The following is a 23435-nucleotide window of genomic DNA, read 5'->3' as shown; positions in this document are numbered from 1 at the left end:
GGTGAGTTGTGAGTTTGGAAAATCTCAACCATTAAATAAGAAAAATTGTAGGGCTGAGATTAAATCAATCTGACGATCCTAATCTCATGCGCCACATTAAGGGTAGTATCGTCAATCAACTATTTTATGACACACAACCTAATTCCTCTTTCTGTTTTACGCCATTTTTTACTGGCCGTTTCTCTCTCTTATTATTTCCTTTAAATACTTTCTTTGTTTCTCTAGCAATTTCTTTCTCAGTTCTTGATTCCTACTGTTGATCCCTCATCACATTATCACGAAAATATAACATCTGACGAAATTAAATTATCTTCATTTAATTTTTTTCATGAAAACTGAACCGGACGCCGAAACAGGATTCGCCGGAGAACGCACACGCGACGACGGAGAATTTACGCGGAAACCTAGGCGGCGGAGGACGATGAGGAGTGATAAATCGACTGAGGCAGCGGCAGCGGTGTTGTGGTTTTGTGAGGTTGTGGTTTGTTTGGTTTCGTTTTCGGTTATGGCGGCGGATAAGCGTCGTGGTTGGTTGTTGATTCTTTTGATCGTTATATTGAGTTCAGGTATTGGTTTACAACAATTTTCGTGTTTTGATTGATTGATGATTTAGGTTGTCGGAATTTAGTGATATGATTTTGCTGTGATTGAATTTTAGGTAAATGTTAGGTTAATAATGTTGTTGTTGTTGATAATTCTGTTGTTGAAGATTATCCAATGATTTAGTGTCAGACAACAGTGAATGGGAGTTTCAGAAGTACGGTCACTAGAACATGCTGCAATTTGGTTGCTGGAATCCGTAGTTTGTCAAATGTGCAAGAACGATGGAGTGTCGAACTCTATCATTTCAGTATCTAAATAGTTTTTTTTGGTACATATTTCAGTATCTAAATAGTAATTGACTTTTTGCAGAAACATTTAGCGTCTATAACTCCTTATCCTTGGAATGCGAGTCTTTAGAGTTGGCGAAGCTCTTGTCTAAATCCGTTTTGTTTTTGTAATATTCCATCGTTACAGCTGGTTATTCAGATCTGGGAACACACCATTAAGAAAACTGTTACTTTTATTCGGTTGCAAATGGCAGATTTAACATTATGTTGAAGTGTTATTGGATATAGAGTCAAGTTGTAAGAAGCAGATGATTATTGCTGCTTTGTGACGACACTGTTGTTATTTTCATTACTATTGACACAACAGATGGGTCCTGACTCATGAATCTAACATTGGATTCTTGTAATTTAGAATCAGTTCTACTCTCTTACTACTTGCGACTTGGTGTCTTTTGTCATTTATTTGGCAGGAATAACATTACAGTAATATCAGAATAATAGCACAATAACATGCGGTAAAAAAGAGTAAAATTGGTGTCTTTTGTCATTTATTTGGCAAGAATAACATCACAATAACACCAGAATAGCATCACAATAACATGCGGTAAAAAAGAGTAAAAAAATTAAAGTAACACCGGAATAACATCACAATAACAGCAAAATAATAGTAGAATAACAGCACAATAACAACACAATAACACGTGGTAAAAAAAGGAAAAAAAAAAACAAAGTCGTAAAAAAAAATCAAAGTGGCACCGGAATAACATCACAATAACACCAAAATAACAGCATAATAACATGCAGTAAAAAAAAAGTCAAAAAGTCAAAGTAGTAAAAAAATCAAAATAGTAAAAAATCAAAGTGACACCGGAATAACATCACAATAACAACGGAATAACAGTAGAATAACAGCACAATAACACGTGGTAAAAAAAAAATCAAAGTCGTAAAAAAAATCAAAGTAACATCGGAATAGCATCACAATAACAGCAGAATAACAATAATAGCACAATAACATGTGGTAAAAAAAAAGAGAACAAAAAAAATCAAAGTCGTTAAAAAATCAAAGTAGTAAAAAAACACAATGACAGCATAATAACACGAGGTAAAAAAAATAATGGTGAAAAAAAATTCAAACAAAAAAAAATTTGGTACAAAAAGAAAAAGAAAAAAAGGTAACATAATAAGAAAATTAGAGAAAAACATAAGAGAAAAAAAAAATTAAAGTTGTAAAAAAAGCATAATAACACGAGGTAAAAAAAAAAAGAAAAAAAAATTAAAGTAGAAAAAAAAGAGTAGCACTAGAAAAAAGAGAAAATAAACTAAATAACAATGCTTTTATATGACAACTAAGATTAATCTTGACCACTCATCTCTAATTTAATCTAATGGTTGAGATTCCCCCAACTCACAACTCACCATAAGAACCAAAATCACCAAATCCAATCTCTCTCTCTCTCTCTCTCTCTCTATATATATATATATATATATATATATATATATATATATATATATATATACATACTCTGTATAAATCGATAAGAAAATAGGAATTGACGTGTTTCCTTTAAGTAACTAAGATGCAAATTAAAGTTTAATCTAAGTATATAGCATAAAAGTCTTCCATTGAATAGGGTGACACCTATATCTAAGAGCAATAGCAATGGTAGTTTGTGGAGGAGTTCTTATTTAAGAACGAACTGAAAACCATTGTTGGAGAATATTTGGAGTTCGTTCGTCATTTATAGTTTGTGCAGACGAACTTGGTTCGTTCTGAAGAAAGTCACAGTAGAAATCAAGTGGGGAAATGAAAAAAGAGAGCGTGGTGGTACGCGCATAAACTTTAAGAAGAAAAAAAAGCGTGTTAATCACGCAGCAAACAACATTACATGGGAATTGCTGGTGGGCCCACTACTATTTAATTTGCTTCCACCGTTTTCTTGAGTACTAGTAGATTTTTGTAAAACACTAGTCCCTCCATTCAACTCCACTTTGCAAATTTCTATTTTGTGCACTATTCACAAGCGGACATTCAACTTCAATTTTTCTCTCGATACATAAGTTAAAATATATTCATGTGGGATCTTATTTGATTCGTCTTTAAGAGTACATTAGAAATATCTAACTTTTATAATTTTTGCAAATACGGAACTAATGATATTTATCGTATAAAAATTGCGTTGACAAACGTGATAAAAGAAACTTGTAAAGTGGAGTTGAATGGAGGGAGTATTTTATTAGGTAGTGGAATATGGGTCCTATTTGAGAACTAGAAAACACGTTTATCATTGTTGAAATCAGTTCTTAAAAATTGAGTTTGTTATTTGGTGACATGGCGATGATGTGTTAAAGAAAGAACGCATTTTTGGTTCTACCATTGCTAATGCTCTAAGAATTCATAAATACCAAATGACAGTTTCAAATACTGAGTACAAAGTTGGCAAATGTTTACTGTGATAGCTAAGCAACAGTAGTGAAGTTGAAGTTAGCACATGAAATCCCCTTAGACCGCAAAGAACTGAACCCAATTCCATTAACCACACTAAACTCCAACAAATTATCCTCCAGTTGATGCCCTCCAATCACTATAGCCGCTCTCAAATCCGCCCCTCCGTCTACAAACCCGAGACAGACGACATCTGTATTCACTCGAACCATCGAATTATTCTCAAAAATCCTCCAGCTTACACTCTGCTTGTGCAGAACTAGCTCAATTATAGGCACCTTCAGGCCTTTGGTCTCATAGCACGCACCGAATGGGTGCACTGGTTGCACCTGCTTAGCCCCTCTGATCGAGCTGCTTGGTGAATGCAGCAATGACCGCTTTATAGATTGAAGTATTCAGGAGAGTGTAAGGATGGATGGTGCTGATTTTAGTCCCTCCATTGCCCTGGCCATCTATGCTTAAAAGGGTTTTGTTCAGATTCACTATTTTGCCGTTAATCTTGATGGCGGTCACATTGAGGTAATAATCAGTGGATCGGTGATCTCCGTTTGGGTTTTGAATCATCGGTGAGAATTTCAGAGATTTTGACAAATCAATTGTTGGGGTTAGCTCATATTTGGCTTTGCCAAAGATAGCGAAACCAGGACTACGGCTAGAACTAGTCAAGCAAAGTGCAAACTTGAGAGGAAAATAGAAAACCTCATCACTGAATTCATTGTCAAATTGAGTTAGAAGAGAAGATCTACCTCTTCCAAACCCGACTACTCCGTTAGCCCCTTTAGGAAGGCCTTTCAATAGACCAGTGTTGGAGCATACGAAATCTGTGTGGGCTGTGACCAGTGGTCCTGGGTTTGAAATACAGTTCCTTTTTAATGATTGGGACGGAGGGCGTATAAAACAGTTCCTTTTTAATTACAGGGGAGACTACCGACTACCGTAAACCCCGTAGAGAGTAATGCATCCTATTGTTCATTTTTGAATTACATTCAACATTTATCAGGACAATTTTGAATTTCTGTCATTATTTTACATAATTTTATGGTGTTACAATATAGAACAATATGGTCACAGTGGTGGCTATAATTTCTTGAGGTTTTATTCTTCTTTTTGTCATCTTTTTCAGGATCTAGAGAGGCTTCTTTTTGGACGAAATGGGCATTGGATTGAGGTAGGTTTGGGTTGGGTTTTGTCATGGGGACGCGTGCCATGGAAGGATGACGGGTTGCGTCAAAAATCAGTTTTTAATTGGGCTCGGTTTCATGTTGCAACAAGAACGGAACAATGAGAAAATTTGATTATTAAAGATGGTTATTTTAAATAAAATTAAATGATTGTCAAAATTAAATTCAAGCAATATACTCTAAATCAATTTTAAATAATTAAAACCACTTAAAACAAATAAAATTCAATTAGAAGCTATTTATTTATTCCGAATATCAACTTGAACCGATCTCCATGAACTATAGGATCAATAATTTTAGAGCAAGTTTTTTTTTTTGTTTTTAAAGCCGTTCGAATAAAATCAATTACTTAATTCAACATCTCTTTAATTTGAGCTTAAGATAATAAGTTGACGTGTAATTTTTTTAAAATGAAGTTGAATTTGAACATATAAAAACGTTCTATATAAAATTGTTCTAAATTGAAATGAAAATCGTTGTAAAGGAAATCAATAGAATAACAAGAAAAAAATTTCTCTTATTGATAATATAATATGCAATACATTCATTATTAAAGGGACAATAAGATACACTCAACTCTCACGCTCACTACACAAAGGAAAATACATGACTACTACACGAGTAATCCATTTTTTTTAACAAGAACTTGAAACGAAAAGCTTCGATTGAGATGAAGTTAGTTGATCCGAGTTAAGCTCCTACTGGACTAGGAGCCACAAAACCTACAAATAAAAGTAAGTTAGTTTCAACGAACATTTAATAGATTAATAACGAAAATGAGCGAAAGTAAAGAAGAATACTTGGGCACAAGGTCTCAAAAGAACCGTCAATGGCACAGAAAGTGAAGAGTTCAGTGGTTTCAGCTACAAAGTCGGGTTCTTGACCAAAAGCCTCGAAAATTAAGAGACAGAAGCAAGTCCTATCAGTGGCAGCTGTAGAACTTATGTCTGCGCAACAAGTTGCAATTTCGTCAGCTGTTTTAGTCGCATCGCAATCAGTAGCGATCTCCTTCAAATTCGAGGAGCAATCTTGTGCCCATGTCGAAGTTACTAGTGCCATTATCGCCAATGCCATCATTATTGTCTTCATGTTTTCCATTCTCTCTATTTTGTGTGTTTGTTTGTATGTATGTAATTATGTACGAGTAAGAATGTATGTTTTTTGGTTGATGTGATTTTGTAGACAACCTTCCATCTAATTTATACACTATCGATTTTGAATTAATCAAAGGTATAGTATAGTGATGTCTTGTTTTGTTTTTTGTATCGATGAAGGGTTCTTATTAGCTTGTATCTAGTGGCCCAGAGCCTTGTCACTCACCGACATGTTGTTCGTATAATCTTTCTTAATACTTTCCCCTCTTTACCTACTTGCATAACCTTTCTCTGAAGCACAGATTCTTATTTAAGAAAAACATATATGTATTATACTTAAACGGGTTCTATCCAATCCTACGAGTACTTTAAAAAAGTACGTTTAGTGTTATTGCTTATTTTAGTTTAGTTTTGATAATTTATTATTTATTTTAACGTAAATAATATCAAGCGTGCTTTTAAATTAGTCATTTCAGGTTTTCTTTGTTCAATTAGAGTTGTGTTTTGTCAGTCATTTTAAAGTCGGGTCAGTCCCGGGTCAACAAAGCTCGGGTCATGTTTGGGTCGGGTCGGGTCTATTCGTGTTTCTGATCACATTCAAGGGTTGTAGCTCGGATCAATTTCGGGTCTTGGGTTAGCCTTTTTAGATCAAGTCAATTGGCTCGGGTTGGTTTTACTAGGTCTAGTTGCAACCTAGGCATAACACGAAAATGAGGTCGGGCCGGGCCGTGCCGACTTCTTCCAGCCGAGTAACGGCCTCATTTGCTTTTTTTTTTTTTCAGTGTTGGTCTTGGTCAATCTAAAAATGTGAGCACTAGTGTTAGAACACTTGGTTGATGATGCCAAGTTTCATTATGATTTAATTGTTTATCTCTTAGTAAGTTTTAGCAAATTGAAGCATCCCGTGATTGCTTAAAGAAGTTCAAGATGATCAAGATAAAGGACAAGTCAAGCATGCCCATAGTCTAGAAGAAATGTTGTAAACGAGGTAGTTCAACATATTTCTTTTATGCATAAGTTATGGCAAAACCATGCAACAGTTCATGAGACTGTTGCACCATGGTTTCTGGTACCAACGTATGGAGAATTTTCGGGAAAATTAACAAGTGTTTGAAACTCTTTAAAAAGCTTTTCTATGGTTAAAACAAACACTATTTTAAACTGAAGAACAAAAGGAATATGTTTGCACAATAGCCAATCCCATGTGTGCAAGTTGATTTCTTCATGCTAAAAACAAGACTAATGTTTTCTTTACTTTATGGGGAACACCCCTTTTACCTTAAAAGAAATGCAACCACCTTGAGTCTCTCAAAGAATGTTTGCTCTGCATATTCCTAAGATGAAAACACACGCTGCAAGCTTATGGGTGTTAGATTAAAGTAGTAACTCCTACATACTACCTTCTTCTATAAATAGCCAACTCATGTTTTCATTTATGGTAAGACTTGGAAAGAGCTTTTAACTGTAAACACTTTGCAAAACTTTTCAGCATTAAACGCTTTGTTCTTCAATCATTTGCAAAACTGTTTTCTGTTTTTCAAAAGTCTTCAACTGTTTTTCAAAGCCGTAATAATCTCCAAGGTACCGATTCGCTTAAACTTGTTGCATGAACGAATATGTTCAATGATTCTCGTGTTTAGGTCTTAATTGTAATCTCCATGTTCTTAAGTGAACCACCGAGATTCGACTCGTAAACCGTTGAGATAGAACCTTAAGTCTTGAAGCGGAGTAGCCTCGAGCAAATAGAAAGTCTTGAAGCGGAGTAGCTTTAAGCATTGCAACCGGAGTAGGTTGGCGAGTTATTTCATTGTAATGGTTTAGTTAAGTTTGAGTAAATTTCTAAACAAGCAATAAAATAACGGTTGGACGTAGGCTCCGGAGTAGGAGCTGAACCAATTTTTAAACACTGTCTTGTTCGTCTATTTACTTTCGTGCTCTAGTATCACTTCTCTTTTACACGTTGATCTCACTCTCGGTCTTGCCGTGCAACAGATCTCTTATCTTTTATGCATAGACTGTGTACCGTTTGTAAACTTACAACTCATTAAGTTTCTCAAACTCGTATTAATAGATCCTACTTGTGTTAGTCATTAACCAAGTAAAGGAGAAAATTTTAAAAGGTACACCTAATTCACCCCTCCCCCTCTTAGGTGTTTATCGTTCTTAACTCTTCAATTGGTATCAGAGCCTCGGCTCTTGATATTGGTTAAAACCAAAGAGTTGATCCCCTAGTTATGGACGATTCAAAACATACTAAGTATCCCATCTTTAAAGGAGAAAACTATGCCTGGTGGAAACATCGCATGGAGCACTATGTTAAAAGTACGGACTACGAGTGTTGGTTGATCATTCAAAATGGTCCCTTCAAAATTGAGGTGACTAATGCCGATGGCACTAAGTCTATCAAAAGCGAGGACAAATATGTTGAGGCTGATTATAGAAAGGTCGAGAAAAACTCTAAAGCCATGTCCATCCTTCAATATGGCATCGGTGAACAAGAGATCAACCGGATATCCGGTTGTGACTCAAGAAAAGAAATTTGGGACACCCTAAACCTTGCTTATGAGGGAACGTCACAAGTCAAAAAATATCGTGTTGATCTTCTCATGCAACAATATGAGATGTTCAACATGGGTAAAGATGAGTCAATTAATAGTCTGTCTTCTCGTTTCTCTAGTATTGTTAATGACCTCAAGAGTCTAGGTAGAAACTTTGAATCCGAGGATGTAGTACGTAAAATCCTTCGTAGCCTATCTGAAAAATGGCAACCAAAGGTTACGGCTATTGAGGAAGCAAAAGACCTCTCTTTGTTATCCCTTGATGAACTTATGGGCTCACTCATGGCTCATGAGTTAACTCTCATGAAGCGATCCGGTGAAAGCTCTAAAGGGAAAGGACTTGCTCTTTATGCTCTCTCAAGTGATGAGGAGGATGAAGATGATGAGTTTGCAATGTTCACCAAAAACATTGTTGGCATGATAAATGGTCGAAACTCTCAAAGGCCTAATAACTATACTAACAAGCGACGCTTTCCCAAGAGAAAGTCTACCTCCACTGTTGGTTGCTTCAAATGTGGTGACAAAGGTCACCAAATCAAAGAATGCCCAAAGTGGAATGACATTAAGTCTAAAGAAAAGCGTGAGTTTGCTAAAAGAGAATACAAAAGCAAAGTAATGACCGCCATTTGGGAATGTCTCGATTCGATGAGGATGATGTCCTTGAGGAAGAATTGGATGCCAAACTTAGTATCTCGTCTCAGTCAAGCAATGATGTTCCAAAGTCAACAAAGAAAGAAAATGCCAAATGTCTTATGGCTCATTCAGTGGACTCAGATTCAGATTCCGACCTTGAGGTAAATAAACTCAAGAAAAAGGTTCGATCTTTCTCTAAAGACAAGATCTGTCATCTCTTAGATCAATTCATAGATAAGTGTCGTATCCAAAGCAATAAATTAGAGGCTATGCAAACTGAAATTGAGGATATAGCTGAAGAAAATGTTGGTCTAAAAGAATGTCTAAATGAGGTAGATCAACCTAGTTCATCTTTGAGTCTTGAAAAGGAGATTAAAAAACTCCGAAAACAGAATCTGTTTCTTGCTAAAAAGGTTGATGAAATACATATAACAAATCAATACAAAGTCGCATCTCTGGGTCTAACAAGGGAGAAGACTCTCTTGACAAAACTGTGTTCTCACTAACCAAAGAACGTGACCAACTCTTGATTGATCTTACAACATGTCAAAATGAAAAAGAAGATCTTATCAAAATATCTGAAATGCTAAATGATGAGTCAAGTCATGCTAAAAGTGCCTTAGATCGAGTGCAAAACTCAAATGATGATCTTCTAGTTCAAATTGAAACTTTGAAAAGGGTTGAACAAATCCATGCAACAAATGATGAAACTGTTGCATCTGAGTCTATGAAGGAAATTGAGACTCTCGCAAAACATGTGTCTTCACTAACTAAAGAACGTGACTCCACGTTAGCTGACCTCACCCTGTGCAAAAGAGATAACAAGCAACTTGAGCAAATTGGATTACTGCTTAGTGACGAAGTAAAGCATGCTAAACATGCGTTTGACAAAGTAGGTAAATTAAATCTTGATCATCTTGCTAAAATTGACAAACTAACTAAAGAGCTAGATGAAGCTAAAATGTTCTACTTGAAATGGGAAGGAAGTCAGAATGTCTTGGAGTTTCTTCTAAAACAATCTCAAGAATATGAAAACCGTGCAAAAAATGGTGGACTTGGTTTCAAGTGCAACAGTTCTACGACCGTTGCACTCGAAATCAAGACCCAAGCATAACGATTTTCGAAGAAGAAAGTATGCTGGCCTTCCTGAGTACATTATCTGCAATTACTGTGGTAAAACTGGTCATGAGTTCAATGGTTGTGAAAAGAGAGTCCTCGACCTAGAAAGGAGTACTAAAGTGGTTAAAAATGTTCATACTAGAGGGAAAGAAGTCAAGAAAGGTGTCGTCAAGAAGGAACCCAAACTTGTTTGGGTTCCTAAACTAACTGTTTAATCTCTTGTAGGCATTAGCGAAAGGCAGCAGCAATTGGTACTTAGATAGTGGATGTTCTCGTCACATGACAGGAGATGAAAACCAATTCCTTTCGCTAGAAGCCTACGATGGTGGCATGGTGACCTTCGGTGACAACAAACGAGGTGAAATCATTGGTATTGGAAAAGTTGGTAAGTCAAGGTCACTATGTGTCGACAAAGTGTTGCTTGTCAAAGGTTTGAAACACAATCTTCTAAGCATATCACAATTGTGTGATCGAGGTAACATCGTTGAATTTCTTGCTAGTGAATGCAGAATAATTGATGGAAAAACAAAAGAACTCATTCTTCAAGGTAAACGTGTCAAAGATGTTTACATGACTAACTTATACTCATTGTCAAGTCAAACACTATCATGCATGAGTGTCCAAAAGAATGACCCTTGGCTTTGGCATAAACGACTTGGTCATGTAAATGCTAAAACACTTAACACCCTTAAGAGGCTTGATTTAGTTGATGGCATTCCTAACATCAAATTTGAATTCAAATCACTTTGTGACGATTGTGTTAAAGGCAAACAAGTAAAATGCTCCTTTAAATCCAAAAAGATTGTTAGCACTTCCTTACCTCTTGAACTTATTCACATAGACTTATGTGGACCAATGCGTATTGTTAGTAAAGGTGGAAGTCGCTATATTTGTGTCATTGTTGATGATTTTACAAGATTTGTTTGGCTTCTTTTCTTAAGCTCTAAAGATCAAACTTTCGATGAATTCTTAATTTGGGTTAAAAAGGTCCAAAACAAATTTGGTTATAAACTTGTCTCCTTGAGATCCGACCATGGAACCGAATTTGAGAATTTATCATTTGAGTCCTATTGCAATGAGTACGGTATTAGCCACAATTTCTCGGCCGCAAGAACTCCTCAACAAAATGGGGTTGTGGAACGAATGAATCGAACTCTTGAAAATATGGCTAGGACAATGCTCATTAGCTCTAAAGTACCAAGAAATTTTTGGGCAGAGGCTGTGAACACATCTTGTTACATCTATAATCGAGTCATGATTAGAAAAATCATCGAGAAAACTCCTTATGAATTACTACGAGGAAGAAAACCTAACATCTCACATTTAAAATGCTTTGGTAGTAAATGCTTTGTGCACAATAATGGAAAAGATAACCTAGGCAAATTTGATGCTCGTAGCGATGAAAGTGTTTTTGTTGGTTATTCTGATCATAGTAAAGCTTACAAAGTTTATAACAAGAGAACCATGAAAATGGAAGAAAGCGTTCATGTAATATTTGACGAATCTAGTCTCTTTGTTTCAAACACTCAGGTTAATAGAGAAGAAGATGATGAAGAAGACGATGACTTCGAAATTGGAATGATACGTCATGACATGGATCAAATAGTGGGGGGAGCTGAACAACAGTTGGAGCCACTGTCGCATGAAGAGGCTGACCAAAATTCAAGGGGAATTAACCCTCCCTCATCTCAAAACGAAGCTAGCTCATCCAGGGGGAATGAGGAGTGTAGTGAACCAAACTCTAACCAAATTGAAACCAATCCACAAACACACTCACACAATATTCCCCATGCAACAGTTACTGACACTGTTGCATCAGAACCAACCGAACCAAATGAGGCATCTAACATCCTTGTTCCAAAGAAATGGAAGCATCAAGGCTCCCATCCTCTATCAAACTTAACCAGTGACCTTATCTCAGGAATAAAAACCAGATCATCACTCCAAAATCACTGTGCCTTTGAAGCATTCATTTCACAAATTGAACCCACAAATATCACAATAGCATTAACCGATGAATATTGGGTCACGGCTATGCAAGAGGAATTGGAGCAATTTGAGAGAAACAAGGTATGGCATCTGGTCCCTAGACCATCTCAACGTACTGTAATTGGTACGAGATGGGTCTATCGCAACAAGCTTGATGATGTTGGAGAAATCTTAAGAAATAAAGCTAGACTAGTGGTACAAGGGTTTAATCAACAAGAAGGGATTGATTACGATGAAACCTTTGCACCAGTAGCTAGGCTTGAAGCCATACGAATGCTCGTAGCTTTTGCATCTCATATGGGCATAAAACTTTTTCAAATGGATGTTAAAACTGCTTTCTTAAATGGCTATCTTGAAGAAGAAGTTTTTGTCGAACAACCCCTGGGCTTTCTAAACAATGAGTTCCCTAATCACGTCTTTAAACTTGACAAAGCACTTTATGGTTTAAAACAGGCTCCCCGAGCCTGGTATGATAGGCTTTCCAAATTCCTATTAGAAAATGGCTTTGTACGTGGTTCGGTTGATAAGACATTGTTTATCAAGTCACAGTCAGAGGAACTGTTGCTTGTGCAAGTATATGTCGATGACATTATTTTCGGTGCAACTAACAACATTCTTTACAAGTACTTTTCGGATCTTATGACTTCTGAATTTGAAATGAGCATGATGGGAGAACTTGGATTTTTCCTTGGTCTTCAAATTAAGCAAAATGAAAAAGGGACTATGATTCACCAACAAAAGTACTTAAAAGAAATGATAAGTAAGTTTTGGTTAACTAGCTCGAATCCTATGCCTACACCTATGATTGCCAAGCTTAATCTGGACAAAGACGAAAATGGTAAGAGTGTTAGTGAAATGGTATATCGAGGTATGATCGGTTCATTACTTTATTTAACTGCTAGTCGACCCGACATACAATTTAGTGTATGTGTGTGTGCTCGTTTCCAATCAAATCCTAAAGAATCACACTTCAAAGCCGTCAAACGGATTTTTAGGTATTTGATTGGAACACAAGGTCTATACCTTTGGTACCCAACTCATTATGACATTGATCTTGTAGGATTCTCGGATGCGATTATGCCGGAGTTCATTGGATAGAAAAAGCACTTCGGGTATTGCCACCTTCTTAGGACCGTGCCTTATCTCATGGGCATCCAAAAAGCAAAATACGATTTGCTCTATCCACGGCCGAAAGTGAGTATGTAAGTGCCGCTCTTTGCTGTGCTCAAATTCTTTGGGTACGACAACAATTGCGTGACTACGGTCTTATTTTCGAAACTACCCCTATATTTTGTGATAATACAAGTGCCATTAACATCTCGAAAAATCCAATACAACATTCTAGGACAAAGCACATTGATATAAGGCATCACTTTCTACGTGATCAAGTGGAAAAAGGAAATATATGTCTAAACTTTTGTAGAACGGAAAATCAAATTGCGGACATTTTTACAAAACCGTTAGAAAGGGAACAATTCGTAAAACTTCGGTTGGAAATTGGTTTGTTAGGCGACATGTGACATAAATTAAAATTATCTCCCCTATATGATTGACTAGAGGTGAAATGATGCATATGTGTTCTCAAGTTTAAAAATGTCTAAATTGCCACAAAAACAAGTGTGCTTGTAAAACAATTGCATTGGAAATCTATATTTTGCATTAGGATTATTGTGCATCGAGTCTTGTGCTTACTTTATGTCTAATCTAAAAAGCATATCCTACCCCATACCTCCACCTATGCCATACTTACCCACACTTTTACTCCACCTCAACTCTTACCCACTCCCTCTTTAATACCCCAACCGTCCATCAAACAATCCCACTTTCCCATTTACCCACAACCCACATCAATATCCAAAGATTCCCTCAACCTCTTTCATCTCCCAAAAACCGTCAAAACCATCACCCACATAATGGCTCCCAAAAATTCAAAAAGAAGAGAACTTCAAAACCTTCAAATACTTTCAACCCCAAATACATAGCCCAAAAAAAATGGCCACGCAATCCATTGCAAGTATTGAAAAATCCGACAAACCCACCCCGTCTCCTACCAAGCCGCCAACAATCAAACCAAGTGTTGCACGAAAAAAATCCGTGGTCACGGAGGAAGAGGCCGTGGTAGAGGAGGTCGTGGTGGATTAAAAAGAAGTCCACCAATCTCCTTAATGTTGGACTCCAATGTTGATGTTGATTCCGAGGAAGAAGAGGAGGTAATGGTTACTACCGTTGTTGAAGAAGAGAAAGAAAAGAGGTTGTTGATCTTGTTGAAGAGAAAAATGATGATAAGGAAGAAAAAGATGAGGAAAGAGAGAAAGAAATTGAAAAAGAAAAGGAAACGCCGAGCGAAAACAATGCTTTGAAAAAATTGATCCCCCAAATCAAGATTCTCAAAACGGAAGTCCTTCATGAGAAAGAGGCCACTCCCAACATTGAAAACATCAATACACCCCCAAATGAAGACACTGTTGATGATGATTTCGAACCCCTTTTTCCCAAAAACTCCAAAACCAAATCTCAAATCAAAATCACTGAACTGTTTGGTGACGATACTAATGAAACCCCAACTCCATCAAAGACAAAATCTACAACCGGCTCCAAAAGAAAGAAGGAACCTAAGTCACGAACGGCTAAAAAGCCGAGGTACCAACGGAAGAAGGAGGTGGTGCTTCCAAAGGAAGATGATGATATCATTGAGGATAAAGTTCCTCTCAATTCATGCACAGAGTTGATAGCCATCACTCATGATGAGGCGTTCAAGAACGAGGTCCTCACTCATCTCAATTCTCTTGACCTTCCCGATGACACCCTCGGGCTCATCACGGCATACTTGCATGCTTTGCTTCCACGATGGGAGACGCTACAAGAAAACATGGTATGATTCTTCCCCGGCTTTTGCATTCTTCAAATCTGCTATTATTGGTCAAGGGTGGTTTAATCTCCTCGACAAACACTCTCCGGTTTATCTCGCCGGAGTTGATTGATTCTATGCAACGATCAAGGTTGATATTGCTTCAGTAATCTCTCGGCATTTATCAACCAAACACCTTTTGTCTTGACCATTGACCAACTTGCCTCCTACCTTGAGGTTAAAGCCGAGGGTCTTATCACTTTTCCTAAGACCACCTGGGGTGATATTGATGAAACCATGGCTAGTGAGGTTATGAGAACCCTTCGACCCGACAATGGCAAAGGCACCACCAACATATACGCCTATGAACTTCAAGCCCCTCACCGTTTCACCTTTAACCTTGTTCACCGAGCCATCTTACCAAGTAATAACAGTAGGGGACGATGCTCTCTCCTTGAAATGCTCCTTATTCACCACATTATCAAACATCGTCCCATCAACCTACCCCAACTAATCTTTCACCGTATCAATGAGATTGCCCCCGACCTCCAAAAAGGGAAATTTGACAAGAAAACCGTGATACCATACGGTATGTGGTTGTCCATTGTCTTCATGAAAATGAAGATAGTCATGAAAGGTAGCCCCGGTATTGAAAAACTCAGCGATGACATGACCATGGGTTTGCTTTCTCAAATGACTTTGGCAATCAACAATGGTAAGTTAACCCGCAAGTTCTCGGGCAGAGGTAAAATTGGTGCAACAGTTAGCTCAACTGGTGAAATGGGTGTTGTTCTCGGTAAGTTAGATAAACTTATGAACATGGTGTCCAAATTGGTGGTGGACAATGAGAGTCTTAAGGAAGATGTTCTTTGAGCTCAAAACCCTGAATGAAGATCTTATTGAGCGTGTGCAAGCTCTTGGTAGTCATGTGTCCGATGATGAATGAGGCAGCCTTACCTACCATTGCCTTCCTATCCTTTTGACTCTCTTTCTTAATTCTTATGCAAACCGGATGTTTCTTTTCTCTTATTTCGCACACTTGTTGTTGGTTTAATTTTGTACTACTTGAACATGTTATCGTCTTTCTCTTGATGATGTCAAGAGGGAAAAGTAGTTAAATTATGTGTTTATGTGTTAACTAACAACTCTTCGGCTAACGTTCACCGTAAATTTATCTTAGCTATAATGATTGAACGTTCTACTTAGGCCAAGCATGTTGACCCCCACTCACCTTGATCATGTTTAAATGATGCTCTTTCTATTTGGCTCAAAGACCGACCCACCATGGGCTTAGGGGGAACTTCACATATTTAAAACTTGCCATCATCAAAGGGGGAATTTGTTAGAACACTTGGTTGATGATGCCAAGTTTCATTATGATTTAATTGTTTATCTCTTAGTAAGTTTTAGCAAATTGAAGCATCCCGTGATTGCTTAAAGAAGTTCAAGATGATCAAGATAAAGGACAAGTCAAGCATGCCCATAGTCTAGAAGAAATGTTGTAAACGAGGTAGTTCAACATATTTCTTTTATGCATAAGTTATGGCAAAACCATGCAACAGTTCATGAGACTGTTGCACCATGGTTTCTGGTACCAACGTATGGAGAATTTTCGGGAAAATTAACAAGTGTTTGAAACTCTTTAAAAAGCTTTTCTATGGTTAAAACAAACACTATTTTAAACTGAAGAACAAAAGGAATATGTTTGCACAATAGCCAATCCCATGTGTGCAAGTTGATTTCTTCATGCTAAAAACAAGACTAATGTTTTCTTTACTTTATGGGGAACACCCCTTTTACCTTAAAAGAAATGCAACCACCTTGAGTCTCTCAAAGAATGTTTGCTCTGCATATTCCTAAGATGAAAACACACGCTGCAAGCTTATGGGTGTTAGATTAAAGTAGTAACTCCTACATACTACCTTCTTCTATAAATAGCCAACTCATGTTTTCATTTATGGTAAGACTTGGAAAGAGCTTTTAACTGTAAACACTTTGCAAAACTTTTCAGCATTAAACGCTTTGTTCTTCAATCATTTGCAAAACTGTTTTTACATTTTTTCAAAAGTCTTCAACTGTTTTTCAAAGCCGTAATAATCTCCAAGGTACCGGTTCGCAAATCATTTGCATGAACGAATATGTTCAATGATTCTCGTGTTTAGGTCTTAATTGTAATCTCCATGTTCTTAAGTGAACCACTGAGATTCTGACTCTGTAAACCGTTGAGATAGAACCTTAAGTCTTGAAGCGGAGTAGCCTCGAGCAAATAGAAAGTCTTGAAGCGGAGTAGCTTTAAGCATTGCAACCGGAGTAGGTTGGCGAGTTATTTCATTGTAATGGTTTAGTTAAGTTTGAGTAAATTTCTAAACAAGCAATAAAATAACGGTTGGACGTAGGCTCCGGAGTAGGAGCTGAACCAATTTTTTAAACACTGTCTTGTTCGTCTATTTACTTTCGTGCTCTAGTATCACTTCTCTTTTACACGTTGATCTCACTCTCAGTGCCGTGCAACAGTCTCTTATACTGTTGCATAGACCTGCTGTACCGTTTGTAAACTTACAACTCATTAAGTTTCTCAAACTCGTATTAATAGATCCTACTTGTGTTAGTCATTAACCAAGTAAAGGAGAAAATTTTTAAAAGGTACACCTAATTCACCCCCTCCCCCTCTTAGGTGTTTATCGTTCTTAACTCTTCAACTAGCCTGGCCGAGGGGGAAGCCGGGCCGTGTCGAGCTGTGTTATGGGTTCGCAGGGTTGGAGTTTCGTGGCTAGAGTTGCGGGTTGGGCCGAGCTGGCACGCAAAGATCTACAACTCTACCACCAGCTTCGTAGTATTTGTTGATATAAAAGTACATAAAATATAGTAGGGTCTATTCAAGACCACTTCATAAACTATTCTATGTAAAAAGAAAATTTGTTTATGGTTGATGAATGGTTCTTCGTTTCGGAGATATTATCACTGTGTATAGTCATTAGTACTTACTTTGCTTTCTCTTATCCCTATTTAATGGCGATAACTCACCGACAACTTAATATATGTTGAAATCTCTACGCATGGACCTAGTTTTGTATGAAATGATCTTCGTTACCCTCAAATTATATTCTGAATGATCAAAAATACATGCAAGGTAACATCATTACTAAGATGTCGTAGTCTAATGATTAAGGTGAATGTATTGTGAACTACAAGTTTCAAATTTGATCCCTAAGTTGTAATGCCCTTATGGTTCATTCTCCAAGAAAAAAAAGGGACCAATTACTCATAGGAAATTACTCGTAGGATCTCGGTTCCAAATAGTCATAAAACGAATCCACACTCAATAGTGACTGATCATTGTAAGACGGTTTTAAATAATTTTCTTGATTACTCTATTGTGAATGAAAAATTATAATTATCCCTATAAATAGTTAATTAAAACTTTAAAACGAATCCCGTTCTTAATCAACCGTAACTATTAAACAACCTTAACAATCTAGTTCCAGATTTAATTCAACAGCAGCAATTATATAATTTAGAGAATTCGATAGAGAATAAATAGCGCATACAATCTAGGAGCACTTTAGATATTTAAGTGAATTGCTTCTAAGCACTAATATCAACATTCCCGTTCAATATTAATTTCTAGTTGTTACTAGCGTAAAGTCAATCAATATATCCTAATCAATTAAAAATACTAACAATAGAATAAAAAAATCGGTTACTAGTTGTACACCTAGCAATTATCAATCAACATTTATATAATTAATTAGAACTAAGCAATTCACAATAATCAAGATGTAAAATTAAAACATTCAAACTCACAACAGTAAGTAGATTATACATCCGATGTATTACCACCAGTCATATAGATTATAGGCATTATAATAAAGTTTTTAAGTTTTGTTTTAAAAATTATTCGTTTAACTATAACGTTCCTAAGTTTATTCACTTAAACAGTAAGGTTAAAAAATTACAATAAAACTCAAAAACATTACATATAAGCTTAGCTAAATTTGAATTTTTAAGTTTTGTTTTAAAAATGATGTGTTTAACTATAACGTTTCTAAGTTTTTTCACTTAAACAGTAAGGTCAAAAAATTACAATAAAACTAAAAAACATTACATATAAGCTTAGCTAAATTTGAGTTTTGACGGGAAAAAAAATTACACATATGCTCAAAAACAAATAAAGTTACCGGTAATAAGCTCAGAAAAAAATACATATATGCTCAAAAACCAATAAAGTCTGAGATAGTACATCCGATATATATTCCTTTTTTCCAACTCATAATCGGATTTTAGAGTGCTTCAATCGCTTGAATCCAAAAATAAAGATTAGTTACACATAGTCTTGATGATAAAAACAATACTAGGGTTTTTCTTTAATAAAAGTTGCGCAAGTCTTTTAAAAACTAAGTAACAAGTTTAAATACCTTTTCAAAAGAAAGTCTGTAATACTCCACTGAACCGAATACGTTAATCGGGTGGGGTATTTCTTTGAAGAGGTCCATTGATAGGATTAAAATTCGACTAGAGTATTAAAGGGATTAAAAGTAGTATTCATATCAGCAAAGTGCATTTTCTTTTCTGGTTATCCATGCAAAAGAACTTCACGGTTAAGCGTCCTTGGTTGGGAGTAGTCTTAGGATGGGTGACCTCCTGGGAAGGTTCTCAGGATGTGCATGAGTGAAAACAGAATGCGCTGGAAAGGACCCATGTTGATCCGTGGGCCATATACACTGTGAACCCCCGCAAAAACGCGGAAAACATAACTTATAAATTCAAGCGGAAATTAGGAAATTTTTGAAACTTTTAAAATTTAAAGCGCGGGTTCATTAAAATCCAAAACATAAATAAAGAATGCGGAAATAAAGTTTAAATTATACAAACGTGATAGTCAAGGTGAGGGAAAAAAATAAAATAAAAAATAAAATAATAATAATAATAATAATAATAATAATAATAATAATAATAATAATAATAATAATAATAATAATAATAATAATAATAATAATAATAATAAAAAAAAAAAAAAAAAATTAATAATAATAATAATAATAATAATAATAATAATAATAATAATAATAATAATAATAATAATAATAATAATAATAATAATAATAATAATAATAATAATAATAATAATAATAATAATAATAATAATAATAATAATATTAATAATAATAATAATAATAATAATAATAATAATAATAATAATAATAATAATAATAATAATAATAATAATAATAATAATAATAATAATAATAATAATAATAATAATAATAATAATAATAATAGAAGAGTTATGTAAATGTAGAGTGCAAGAGGGAGGTATGAGTGTTGTCAACCTTTGATTGGTCGAGATTAAAAATAGTCTCACATATGAAAATGTGACAGTCTATTGCTAGACGGAAATTCGCCTTAAACCTACTACTCTATAATTTAAGACAGAGCTTTATTATTATTATTACTGTCGCTATTAATATTATCCGGCAAAAATATTTATTTTATATAAACAACCTTGTGAAAATGTAACTTTTATAAAATTTATGTTCAAAAAGAAATTAATTAAATTAAATAATTTAAAAATATAAAATAAAGTAATCGAACGGTTAAATAAATTTTAAATGTCAGAATGAGAAATTCGCGGGTGTTACAATCACCCCATCTTGTAAAAAGTTTCGTCCTCGAAACTTGAAAGTAGAAAACGAAAGGTTATAAAGGTAAAACTGGACTTTTGAAATTGGTAACCCAAAACATTAAAAGGTTACAGATAGTAAGAATTAAAATTTTTTCAAAGTTTCAAATAAAATTTTCTGACAGAACCAGATTCTCATCAAAGGAACGGAAGTGCTCTCGTTGCGCATTCAAGAACATCACATTCCAAATCAAAGATAAGGTCAAAAAGCAAATCATTTGTATAAATCGAAAATCAAAATGCTTTCAAAAACATTAATGAAGAGTTTTCTAAAGTATAAGTCTCATTCATGGAACGAAATTGCTCTTGTTGTGCACACAAGAACGCTAACTCTCCAAGTCAAAGACAAATTTAAAACAAAAATCATTCGCCGACAAGCGTAGGGCAAGTTATTAGACGCCTTTAATAACGAGTCCTACCATCCATCAACGTTAAAACCAAAAGAAAAAGATAATCCACTCAAATTTTCTTTTGCAAGAGCCAAATGAAAATTCAAAGATTCATTGTTAAACTTTAAAAGAAGTCAAATTCTTGAAATTATAACATTAAACTTTCACAAGTAAATCATAAATAAATCAAAGTCATTTAGAAATTGAGCAAAATTAAAAGTAACTCGGGCATAACAATCAAAAATCATGATAAAGAAGTCTATACTCCAAGAACAAAATAGAATTAAATCAAATTTTCATCATCAAACCTTTAAAATAGGTAAAGTTTTGTAAATGTGACATAAAGTTTTAACAACAAACCAAAAAATGGTAGCTTGAAATGTTTAAAAAAAATGTACAAATTGAAAAACAACTTAGAGAACATAACTACCAAGTACGATTGAAGAATTCAAACTTAACCAACAAAAGACCTATGGCGAACATCCTAGGGGTAAGAGTCGAAGTCAGGTCAACAAGGATGTCAAATATAGAGTTTCATAGGTTACGAGTTTCAAACTTAAAGGAGGAGCACGGCGAAGCGAGGAAGAGAGGTATGAACAGTAACGCTTATGGTCAAAGAAAAAGGGAGATTTGACAACAAGGAAACGCCAGGTACTCAAATCTCAAATAATGACCTCATCCTAACGGTTCCGAAAACTTCCTAATAACAAAACTCATAACCACATCACTCCCAAGGATTTCCTCAAAACACTTACGTTACTTCATCCTAAGCTATTCTTTGGAACAAGGTACTTCACTATAAGTGTGATTTCACCACTCCAAATCCTCAAACATCCACAAACAACCTCCACGGGATCAAGGTCAAAGCTATACTCATATCTAACTAGTGTCAACTACGATTTTCTCAAAATGGTACAACCCTTGATCAAAATCCAAATTCAAAAATTCTTTTGCACATTCTATCATCCCAAAGAGATCTTGTTATACTCTCGAAACCTAACGCATAGATGGTGACCTTTTCCAAGTTACGAGACAACCACCCAAAACATTTAGCTCATCTCAGCTCAACATCTATCGATCCTAACTTATAATCACATCTCAAGAACTTTGGTGACTAATCCTCATTACCGAAAAGTGGATACCCAAATGAGATTTCAAAACTAGCTGCAACTCTCACCTAACAAGGTTTCCATGTAACCATTGCAACACTCACAAAGTATACCAACTATGCTAACCTCGAGCTCAACTCAAATTTCCAAGTAATAACAACAAGGCCAAGTTCTATAACCTAAGTATCATAGGCAACTCACACTTAACACATGGAATCCACCAATCAACTATATTCACTTTATTAAGGAACAAGGTATAAGAATCACTAAGCATGTCACATCACACTACATGGTCTTTCTAACATCATAGCCTCTCAAAACCAAGGGTTATGGGTCAACCACAAAAAAAAACTCCACAAAGCCAAATTATCCAACCAAAATTAACATCTCACAAAAGAAAGAGAACTTTCAAAAGGTGTTAAGGGAGGATAAGCAAGGAACAAAGAACAAGTTGAGAGGGTCCAAGAGTAACTTCCAAGGAAGAAGAAAAGAGAGTTTAGAAGAAGGATAGGCACCAAGAGGTAAAGAACTAGGCAAAATACACAAAGAATAAGGAACATCTTCGAGGAAGAAAAACATTCTTCAAAACTTGAACAAATCTTCAATCTTCGGCAATAGTCACCAAGTCTTGATCGCAACGCGGGTAAGCTCACGGTCATTGATCCAAGGGTACAAAAATGATTGACAATCAACAAACATGTTAGAACTTAACAAAGAGCAAACACACTACAAACTACCAACTGAGGTCCTTAAGTCTACCCATCTCTCATTTGTTATTCAAAGTCAAGTTCAAATTTAAATTTGGGGTACACGTGTGTGCGTCGGGAGCGACATAGGCTCTGATACCAACTGTGAACCCCCGCAAAAACGCAAAAAACATAACTTATAAATTCAAGCGGAAATTAGGAAATTTTTGAAACTTTTAAAATTTAAAGCGCGGGTTCATTTAAATCCAGAACATAAATAAAGAATGCGGAAATAAAGTTTAAATTATACAAACGTGATAGTCAAGGTGAGGGAAAATAATAATAATAATAGTAATAATAATAATAATAATAATAATAATATAATAATAATAATAATAATAATAATAATAATAATAATAATAATAATAATAATAATAATAATAATAATAATAATCATAATAATAATAATAATAATAGAAGAGTTATGTAAATGTAGAGTGCAAGAGGGAGGTATGAGTGATGTCAACCTTTGATTGGTTAAGATTAAAAATAGTCTCACATATGAAAATGTGACAGTCTATTGCTAGACGGAAATTCGCCTTAAACCTACTATAATTTAAGACAGAGCTTTATTATTATTATTATTATTATTATTATTATTATTATTATTATTATTATTATTATTATTATTATTGTCGCTATTAATATTATCCGACAAAAATATTTATTTTATATAAACAAGCTTGTGAAAATGTAACTTTTATAAAATTTATGTTCAAAAGGAAATTAATTAAATTAAATAATTTTAAAATATAAAATAAAGTAATCGAACGGTTAAATAAATTTTAAATGTCAGAATGAGAAATTCGTGGG

The 23435-nt window shown here is 35.2% G+C and overlaps 1 protein-coding gene across 1 annotated transcript; it reads right to left on the bottom strand.

Moving 5' to 3' along the window:
* Positions 1 to 3290: 3290 nt before the first annotated feature.
* On the bottom strand, positions 3291 to 5531 carry LOC141588755 (putative aspartic proteinase GIP2). Its single transcript, XM_074410181.1, has 3 exons — positions 5258 to 5531; positions 3760 to 4064; positions 3291 to 3653 (listed from the first exon to the last, which is right to left on the bottom strand). Exons 1-3 carry the CDS (start codon positions 5529 to 5531, stop codon positions 3291 to 3293), a joined length of 942 nt encoding a protein of 313 aa, XP_074266282.1.
* Between the last annotated feature and the right edge of the window lie 17904 nt (positions 5532 to 23435).

The sequence above is a fragment of the Silene latifolia genome, chromosome 6, assembly GCF_048544455.1.
Source record: "Silene latifolia isolate original U9 population chromosome 6, ASM4854445v1, whole genome shotgun sequence".
NCBI lineage: Eukaryota > Viridiplantae > Streptophyta > Magnoliopsida > Caryophyllales > Caryophyllaceae > Silene > Silene latifolia.
Note: the sequence above shows the minus strand (reverse complement) of the source record. Positions and strands in the feature narration are given on the sequence as shown.

Excerpts from the sequence above, each read along its gene's own strand:
- LOC141588755 (XM_074410181.1), bottom strand. The coding sequence starts at position 5,531 with ATGGCATTGGCGATAATGGCACTAGTAACTTCGACATGGGCACAAGAT. Across the intron at positions 4,065-5,257 it reads TTTTGAGACCTTGTGCCCAA|GCCTTCCTAAAGGGGCTAAC; the intron begins GTATTCTTCTTT and ends GTCTATTGAAAG. Across the intron at positions 3,654-3,759 it reads TCAAGATTAACGGCAAAATA|CGGTCATTGCTGCATTCACC; the intron begins GTGAATCTGAAC and ends CAATCTATAAAG.